Source organism: Neophocaena asiaeorientalis, unplaced genomic scaffold (genome assembly GCF_003031525.2).
Source record: "Neophocaena asiaeorientalis asiaeorientalis breed wild unplaced genomic scaffold, Neophocaena_asiaeorientalis_V1.1 scaffold56, whole genome shotgun sequence".
NCBI classification, from domain to species: Eukaryota; Metazoa; Chordata; class Mammalia; order Artiodactyla; family Phocoenidae; genus Neophocaena; species Neophocaena asiaeorientalis.
The window spans coordinates 1,608,000-1,618,389 of NW_020175837.1; the positions used below are offsets into that span (position 1 = coordinate 1,608,000).

Sequence of the window (10,390 nt, forward strand, 5' to 3'; positions counted from 1 at the left end):
CTGCTCACCTTCACCCTATGATACCTGGTTGCAGGAGTGATCTGGAGGGGCCCCAGATACAGGCGTGAGAACAAGCTCTCTTGGGAGAAGGAAGCCATGCTTATCCTGATTCTCTGTACCCTGTTGACACTTGGCTTGCTGGGACATTGATGGGGCCATGGAGCATTTGCTTTCGAGGAGTCACAGGGCCATCCTACCTACTGGGCAACATTTAACTTGGAGAAAACTCTTTTGAGTCCTCTGCCCAGACTGCTTTTGTAAAGCAGCTAAATGAATGATTAAATCAACCAAATTAGCTAGAATCTTCAATGTAATTCAAATCTTATCCCAAGTCCAAAAGGAAGAGGCTGTATTTGCTTGCTCCATGTTTTTAATCTGAGGCCATTAGTAGTAACTTCCTGGCAACACGGGCCTGTCCATGATCTTATGGAGACTGGTGATTTAGTTAGTTGATTTCATAAGGGTTAGTTGATTTCAGGATTGTGAACCCCCATAATAATTTGGCATAAAAATAGCTACTAAGTGTATTATTGCGATACCATTTCAAGCCATTTCATCTAGTTGGCAATTTGATCGTGTTTGGGATATGAGTACTCAGATGGAAAATTAGTTTTATCTTCTAAAATAGCCTACTTAATGACAATTTTACTTAGAGTCTTTGAAGGATTAAAAAAAAAAATTGACCATGAAACACAAACATTTGTTATTGAGATCAATGGTGAGAAGCCTCCCTGGTTCCATTTAGAAGGGTTTGATGATTGTCTTCAAAGTGCTTGGCAACTCTAGGACAATAAACACTTTGAAGACCAATGCTTTGTCATTCCCCTGCCTCAGGCCTGCCCTTTCTGGCATAGATTAGCAGGGTTTGCTATTTCTTTCTTTCTCTCTTTCACAATGGAAGAGTTTCCCCATAATGAATGTTTTTCTCCCATGTGAGTACCAAGCTTTTCAAACAGCTTAAGCTATGGTCCTGAACTGTGTGGACAACTTCATTGATGAGAGGCGTACTCCCTGGGATCTTTGTTGCCACATTATTGTATTTGTCTTAAAACACTGTGTCCCCCACATGACAATGACGCGGGCACCACCACCACCATGACAGTCAGAATGACAGTAGCAAATTAACTCTTGCCCTGGGTGGCTCTTTCGATGCTCTTTTCTAACAGTGATTAGACCTTCTCTCAACACTTCCTCTAACTGCTTCCCGAGCAGAAATCAGTTTCTTAAAAAGACGATCCTTCGTCGTTTTTATTCAATCAGTTGGCCTAATATTTCGCAAAACTGTTTTCAGATTTTATCTGCCAAGTCTTCTGCAAGAAAAGTACTTCTCTGGTATCCCGCTAGTGAATTGAAGGCGTGGTAGGATTCATAGGATGACAGGCTCTTCTCAAATGTGGACACCGTCAAGTGGGGCAATCGTCTATATCTAAGAAGTCTTGAAACAGCTCTGTGAGACTTGCTTGTGGATAAACAACTTGTCTTCCTTATTTTTTCTTACTGTAGGCACTGGTGACATGACAATTAAAGAAACCCTGAAAGGGAGTTATGGAGAATTTCTATGGATCCTGCCTTTTCATGGACCAAAGAGAAGAAAACATCGGATCATAGAAGAAACACCAAAATTCTTTTAAGGGAGCAGACACTTGATTTGATGCAGGAAGGAATTACTGCACTGCTCTCTTCCCTTTTGTTTGAACACATCCTCAGACAACTGTTTTCTGAGAAAGGATCAAACCTCTAAATGAAATGGATTTAGATGTTTCCTTTAAATGATGACAAATTCTCTCTCTCTCTCTCTCTCTCTCTCTCTGCCCCATAGATATGTATATATACATCACATATGTTAGATGTGTAATATATGTATTACATGTACATATATGTGTTTTTACACATACACGTATTTTTCTATAACTGACTTTTGTTTTCTTTTAGTCATTTTTTCTTACTTATGATAACATCTGTATAAATTTCATAATAATGTTACTCATTGGTAATTCAGTGGGATTTTTACTTAGTTCCTAATTTGCATTCATTATTAAACTTGACAGGAAATGAAGGCTAATGCATGTGCTAATGCATGCACATACACACAATTACACACACACACAGATCACTGAGCCCATAAAGTAAAATACTTCGGACGAAAGGTTTCCTCTAGCAAAATCTAAGCATAGAAAAGACAAATTAATAAATATAAAGCAAAACTATAACAATTCTCTTTTTCTAATTTTAAAAAATTGTAACTTTCCTACCTAAAACAGATAAGAAGGGTTTGGTATGAATTTACATAAACTGGGCATTTCACTTGGAGATAAGTAAACTGTCTGGTGAGTATAAATAAAGAAGTACCTGTGTTAAAAAGTTAGAAGTGTGTTAAACACTTAACCCTCACCTCCTCCACCACCTTTTTTTCCTTGGAACTAACAAAGAAAATGGAAGTATGGAACAGCAAAAAAAAAAAAATTAACTTGAGACTTGAATACAGACCTGGCTTGGAATCCTAGTTCCAATTAATGTTACCTAACCATGCCTCAGATTCATCTGTAAAAGCAGGGTTGTCAATATCTACTGTTCTGGTTGGCTGAAACAACAATGTGGGAACAGCAAATAAGATGATGAATGGAGACATGCTTGTTCATATGGGCATTTATGGAAGTTAGTTTCTCCATATAACCCCTGGGATGGGCACAGATTAAAGAAAATCCTGTAGAAGAAAAGGGTGTACAAGCAATTCATTCTGGTGTGATTCCAAATTGGTCTAGTTGGCCCCAGTACTTTTCTTTCCTATGTATGTAGTTCTTGAGCCCCGGTTGTTCCATGCAATTCCAGTTTTTTATCCAGAAAGAAAAGAAGGAAGAAAAAAGAGAGGGAAGGAAGAAGGAGGGATGAAGGGAAGGAGGAAAGTGGGAGGGAGGGAGGGGAAGAGAGAATATCTTTTTATTTCATGTTACTTGCCACTACAAGAATTTTCCCATTGAGAAATGGGAAATTTAAAAAAATGAATCGAATATAATTATTGCTGGTCCAAGTACCTGCAGTTCATTACAAACCTCTACCACAGCAATATATATTCTTTTTCTATATGCGCTCTCTCAATTTAGCTTTTGTTCTCTCTCTCCCATGCGATCTATTTTTCTCATACTCTTCCAGATAATTACAGTAGCAATGAAATTATCACCCAGCAAACGACGTGGCAATATGTGTGCGAGGTTGATCTTGGGAAACCAATAAGACAAAAAAATAAAAATAATAAATCCCAAACAGGTCTTTTTATTTAACATAAGGCCAAAGAAGCTATCAGGCGTTGCTGAATACTGTCCACTAACTGTACAAAATATTAACTGCATGCCTCGCAAACACCAAAATATCCGCTGGAATGCCATAGAAATAAATAACTTCTGCTATAAACACATGAAAACATATCAAACTGTTATCTCTTTAAACATATTGTAAATAAAAAAATTACCAGTACTTCTACACAATAAATATTAAGAAACCATTGACATAGTTGAAATGCACTCATATAAATTAACAACTTTAATTACATTAGCCAAACAGACATTGGTTAAAGAACTGCATGTGGTATGCCAAAAAAAAAAAAACCAAAGAAAAAAAAACCAAAATAAAACAAACAAACAAACAGACAACATAAACCACAGAACATAAAAGGTTTTAAAACGAAACAGGCTTCAGATTATCTTGGCTTTCATAATTATATTTTTCTTTTAAAGAAAAATATCAACCCATTGTCAATGCACTGTTTTTCAAAGCATTTAAATAGAGGGTAAACCCCATCGGAAATTAATACAGAAGAAATGATTCATTTTATGCATAAAAAATAAATAATAATGTAGCTGAGACATGTGGTTTGCTTCTGCTCTTGAAGACGTGAACAGCTTCTAAGCATTCATTTTTCTCTGACCCATACAACAGCTTCTCAGTGATAAAGGGTTTAATTTAAACACACAGAGTGTCCACCCCCAAGACTTCTGCCCGCTTCTACAAGTTCCATTTATTGTGTAGGTTTTCAGGGTGACTAAGTTTTCTCTACCTTGAAAAGGGAAGTCGCCAAAAGGCCCACAGGAAATCATTTTATCGAGTGAACATGATAATTTGAATCTAAGCTTAATACCTTCTCTGATTTTTAGAGTCATCTTGATGTCCAATCCCACGAGGGTGACCAAAAATTCACTTGCTCTATCTAAGAGGAGAAGGCAGGTACTCTCCTTAAAATCAGAGTGTGGAATCAATCTTAAATAAGTATGAAATTGGTTGACCTTCAGACACAAGAAAATCCCAACTCAGTGAAAAATATTTGGTAATAAAGGCTTTTCAGAGCTTTGAAGATTGGTGTGGGTAGATTTTTAAAAGCCTAGAGACGGCCCTACAGAAACAGCAGAGAGATGCAAAGATCAGAGGAAGCCACACTTGTTTTAGGAAAACAGACAAGGAAGACCCAATCTGGTAGAATTTAAAAGCTTTTTCTTTTGACCTCATGCCATTCCATGAAAAGTGTGGCTGTTCACAGAGCTGCATAACTTCCAAGATTATTAAAGATAGTAGCAATTTATCATTTTATTTCAAGGCCGTATACACTTAATAAAATATTTTGGTTGAAGTTCAAAGATGTGTAATTTAACGTAAATGAAATCTTCCCATTAAAATATCGTCGTATGGAATATCATTTAGCTCTGCTTCTAATTACTGTGGCCACTCATCAAACCCCATCGTACCTTCAATACGTCCAGGACTTAAAGGCTTTAGTAGATGGCATGCGTATTTGAGATGAATGGAAGCCACAAAGGGGGATCAGCTGTTTTTTTAACCTCTTTTTGCTTTGGCCATCGCCTGGGCCAGCTCTGTTATCACACAGTGAACTACGACTGGGTTTCCCAGGCTATTTACAGGTTCCCATTAGCTCCAGTGCCAAAAAAAGAGGCAGTTCAAAAAGCCCTCCAACCTCTAGACTTTAGTAAATATAGCCAGGTAACGACATTAAATCTGCCTCCGTACAGCCTAGTGTGATAGCAGACTGATCCAGTCTATTTCTCAAGAAGAGCTAAACCACCTTGAGTAATATTTGGTTTCTCACTGCTATTTTATTTTCCTACTATTAATATTTTTTAAAAAGCTATGAATTGACATAGGGCTGAAAGCTTCAATATTTTGCAAAATGCTAATAATGTAATTTTCTGAATTAGACTTTGTGTTTCCAATTTTTGCAAACTTCAAACAAGTCAGTACAAATAAGGTTCTGTATTTTAAAAAGCACATAAATGAATAACTTCTGATCTAGGCAAGCTAAATACTGTAGAATAAATTAGTAACAATTTAGCTTTAAGCATGTACTTTGATATTTATAAAACACAGTGGTTTTTGTTTTTTGGGTTTTTCCCTTCTTGCATCCGAATCAACGCATACCAATCTATACATCAAGAGTTTTGGCTGTAAATTAAAATCTTCGCAATTTTTACTACTGCCCCCCCATCCCTGCTCTCCATTCTTTTCCTTACTCCTACTCTCTTAAACACCTTCCCCCGAATTATTTTTCATTTTACTAGTGACAACATGATTATTGAGCCCAGCTGTGCAGGTAGTATATCTCACAACCAGGCCTTAATCATAAAAAAAAAATTTTTTTTAAAAACCCCAAACACAACCACCTCTTTTATCCTGGCCTAAAGGTTAATTTCTGTCTGAAAAGCTTCTGATTTAAGATTGATTCCAACAGATAATACATATGTTATCCGAAAATAATCAGCCTAGATTGAACATGAGTTTCCTGTTTTGTTTTCCCAGCAGGGAGTAAATAACTTGTAGAATGGGGGTGAAGGACAAGAGAGAGAAGGGAACTGGATCCCTGTACCTCGAAAGAGGGTCTTGTTGAATATTCACTGGAATTCTGAGGCTTTTTCCCATCCAAATTTCTGAAATGTGCCCACCTAGTTCAGAGTAAAAGCAAAAACGATAGCCTATCCTTCTTAAAAATACTGTGTTTTGCACACAAACATTCATTGCTTTAAGAACATTAAAAAATGACAGCCTGAAGTGCTTAAAATGTGTATGGACACGATGCGCCACATGTATACATACACACAGACATGCATGTGCCCAAGCACTGTATATATACACATACAAGCATGGAGCGTTCCATGAATCTGATTGAACTTGATAGCCAACAGTGTACAACTACTGTACATCCAGTATGAAATGTCCTGTTTCATGGATGTAAAAGGAGTCAAAAAACCAAACGTCTCAGGTCTTTCAAGCCTGAACACAATCCACCTTACTCAACCTTGGATCCCAACCCCTGACTCATCGACGGTGAATGATACCAACCACAGACAGACTGTTTAAAGGCTCACACAAATGTCTTTGGTGTATGTGTCTATTTTTTAAGGTACAAAATAATAATAATAATTAGAATTATAATAATAAAAATAGCTATTTTGTGTGCTGTAGCAGTTCTTTTATAGCTCACATTAAGTGCAGCTCAGAACCCGCCCCGCCCCACCCAAAGAAAATACTTGTTAAATAAGGATTAGACAGGTCGAACACCATTGTAGTGCAAATAGTAAACGATTAAAAAAAAAACACAACATTTACAAAATATAGAAATGTTTGGATCCAACAGATGGACAAACATATTCCTTTCAAGTATCTCTCCTTGAAGAAAATAAAAATTAATCAGGTTACTTCCAATACAAAAAAGTCTCTCTTTTTTGTTCTCTCTCAGGTAAACAGTTTCAAACCTATTAGGTTGCATAGTTCTAAGATCATAAGCACCTTAACGAAATGTAACTTGGTATTCTTTTTTCCTTGATCTTTCATGCCTCCCATTCTTGTTCTCAATTTTTTTTTCATGTTGGTTTTTGTTTTGTTGTGGAAGTGGTGCAGAAAAAGGTGTGACCACCTGCACACTGGTGTTCTTTTACCAGAATGTGTGTGTGTGTGTGTGTGTGTGTGCGTGCGTGTGGTGTGGAAATGTCTCTGTGTGTGTGGTGTCTGTATGGTGTGTGTGTCTGTGTCCGTGTGTGTGTGCTGTGTCTGTGTGTTTGTCCGTGTGCGTGGTGGGCTGTGTGCGTTTGTGTGTGGTTGTGTCTTTGTGTGTGTGCATGGGCTGATATACACAGAGAGAGGGTCACACAGACATACCTTACGACCTGGGTTACTGGGTGGGAAAGTGCCTATAACTGGCCCTTTCAAACTCATGGCTTTCTAGATGCTACTTGGGTTGTGTCAGCCCACATTACTGCAGACCGGACAAGTTGACTTCGAGGCTCATACCGAAAGGGAACCGAAAAGGAGAGGACAATATTCCCATTTGAGCAACTGCTGTCACCCCTTGAATGCTGGAGGGAGAAGTGAAGGGCACCCCATTTTCCCTCTCCCCCCAAATTCCCACCTCCTTCACTGTTTCATCTCTGAGCCCTGGCTAAGGAATTTCCCCACATCTTCCTTCATCTGCTTCAGGTTTTGTTTTTAGTTTATTTTTTAAAAAATTTCTATTCTTCTGGTTGTTTCAGTCGGAAACCTTAAACATGTCTTCATGTCACCACTGTCTTCTCTGGACCATCTTGCTCCCATCCCCCCTGGGCTGAGTGCTCTATGAGCACCCACACTCCTCCACAATCATGTTCTGGATGTCCTTTTTGATGATGTTCTGCCCATCATCATAGTACAACATGGACATGGGTCTCAGCTTGGTGGGCACACAGCACGACTTGAGGTTGGCAAAGGGGCTGTGACCCCGCATGCGGTAGTGGTTGATGACCGTCGAGTGAAAGGACAGGGATGAGCCCGACGTGCCTGCTATGTGGCTGGGGCACTCACCCTCGCAGTAGTTGGCGTGATAGCCAGAGGGAGCGATGATCCAGTCATTCCAGCCAATGTCCTTGAAACTAACAAAGAACTGTTTCTTACAGCAGATGTTGACCTTGCCGTCACACTCCAAGCCCCGCCGCCGGCGCCGGTGAGGGTGGTCTTCAGACTGGCGGGCCTGCAGCATGAGGAAAGGTCTGTGCGACTGTTCCTTCTCCTCGTCCCCTCCTGCCCCTCCTTCTCCGTCCCTTTTCTTCCCTTCCCCCTCCTCTTCTCTCTTCTTCTTCTTGCCCAGCAGCACCAGGCTGGCGCCGGTCTCGTGGCATTGATCACAGGCAATCCGAATGTCCAGGGAGCTCTTGCCCTGGTCCAGCAACCGCTGGATGCAGCTGGAGACGGGGAAGATGTGCCAGGTGCTCTTCCGAGCATCCACCACCTTCTCTGATATCAACACTTCATTCCTCTCCCCCATTAAGCCCACTTCCTCGGCCTCCTCCCCTGCGTCCCAGCCGCCCTGCGGGTGCTTCTGCTGCTGAAAAAGATGGATGGTGACTTTGGTCCGGGTCCTGTTGGCCTTGGGGACTTTCAGGAAGAGCCAGATTTCTGCACGCTCCACCACGGACAGGTCACTGCCTTCTTTGGAAATCTCAAAGTGCAGCGTCTTCCTGGCTGTGCCTGAGGACGAAACAGCCCAAGAGAGAGCAGGGATACTGTTAGTTCTGGGGTTCATGGCCACTCCCTAATTTCAGGCAAGCATGGGGGCCTCTGTTACAGACCCTCTCCAACCGGGCTCCTGAAATGAAGGCCCACAGATCTTAAGGACGGTTTTGACATTTTTAAATGGTTGAAGAAAACTAGGATGCTGTCACATGTGAAAATTATATGAAATTTAAATTTCAGTGCCCATAAAGTTTTACTGGCCCACAGCTAGGCTCATTTCTTTATAGGTTGTCTACAGCTGCTTTTGCACTAGAACTTGGATTTGAGGAGCCGTGACAGACAGCGTCCGTCTGGCCCACGAAGGTTAAGTGATTTACTCTCTGGCCCTTTCCAGAGAAAGTTTGTCAACTCTTGCTCTAGAAAGAAAAGAGTCTGGATCTGAGTGTGTCTGGGACACTGGGTCTGTTAACTAACTAACTTAACCTCAGTTTCATCTTTTATAAAATGGGAATGACATAGTGACATTTGACCCATTATCCCATAGGTTTGGAAGGACCCAATGGGATAACATAGATGAAGACACACTATAAACTCTAGCAAGATGTGGAAATACTATTTTCTCCAACGCAAATATGCACACACACCCCGCCGTGTAAGTCTGCATGGCGTGTACCCACAGAGCTAGCCTACTCTTCCTCCTTGGCCACAACCCAGCCTTTTCTTTTATGTGCAAGCAGCCAGGCCGGCATGGAGTCAGGGCCCCTCTCCCATCATTTCTCCATGAAGCAGGTAAAGGGATCTTTCCCACAGGCGTATGTGTTTGCATCACTTGTTCCTTCCAATCCTTTACTGAGTTCTTTTTGCCCTCAGTATAAAACAGAAACTGCACAGAACTCTGGGCTCTGCCTGAGCTGCTCCCGCCTTCCAGTTCAGCTGTCTCCCACTGCCCCATCCTCATGGTACAGCCACGCAGCGTGAGCATCTCATACAATCTCATACCTCCAGGCAGTGACACTTGCTGTTCTTTCTGCCGAGAAGACTCCTGCCCCCAAAACACCATCCTCAGTGGCTGCCCTTAATAAGGTTTCATTTTTCAGATGGGACGACCCTCTTCCTAAGCCACCTCTGCCATCTCCACCCACACCCTCCTGCCAGTCTAGCTTAGGACGCCCCAGGTCTGAGGTCCTGTCTGCGTCATTCACTGTCATAGCCCAGAATTTAGCAGAAAGTAGGCAATTACTTGCTTCCTTATTAACACATGGAGGTGCCCTTAGCAGTGAGTTAGATGAAGAGATCCATCTCCTACCCCCGACATCCCCCAGACCACTGCCGGCATGTACCTGCTTCCCACTCTCCCGAGTCCAAATCTGACAACCATCTGAAAGTTCATCTTAGAACTCACAACTCCCTGGGGAGTGGGGTGGGGTGGGGGGTCTCCCTGCCTGGATGTCTATAGCTAACGGAAATCCAGCCATACTTATCACTCACAGCCCTGAGATGTTTACGGTACTATACATTTTAGGCCCGGTTTCAAGTTCTCTGCGGCAGAAAGCAGGCTCTTCTGTGCATGGCGAGCTGTAGATTCTGTTCTTAATTTAACACACCCTGCACAGTGTGACTGTTCTAGTGGTAAATTCACGGAGGCCGGGGCCGAGAAGGTTTGCATAGGAAAGGTGCCCCTCCTGCATCTCTGTATAAACTTGGGAGGAGCACTGGCCCTGATGGCGGTGGTGGTGAGGGGCAGACCTCGCATCTCTGGCGGGAGTTGAAATGAATCATGAAGTTAGGTTTATGATTAGATCACCAGAGCGGGGAGCAGTCAGAGGAGGAAACTGTCTTTTTTTAGGAAGCATGATGACTTTTTTTTTCCAAAATGGGAATCCAGTACTCCCCTTTGCTAAAAAAACGG

The 10,390-nt window shown here is 41.5% G+C and overlaps 1 protein-coding gene across 1 annotated transcript in view; it reads right to left on the reverse strand.

The window, feature by feature from the left end:
• Positions 1-6,545: 6,545 nt before the first annotated feature.
• The window catches only part of INHBA (inhibin subunit beta A), a 13,723-nt gene continuing 9,878 nt past the window's right edge, over positions 6,546-10,390 (reverse strand). The window contains exons 4-5 of the mRNA XM_024732941.1: positions 9,296-9,346; positions 6,546-8,508 (exon numbers count right to left, since the gene is read on the reverse strand). Of these exons, the coding sequence (XP_024588709.1) occupies positions 7,607-8,508; positions 9,296-9,346 (953 nt within the window). The 3' untranslated portion in view covers positions 6,546-7,606. The remainder of the gene's footprint in view (positions 8,509-9,295; positions 9,347-10,390) is intronic.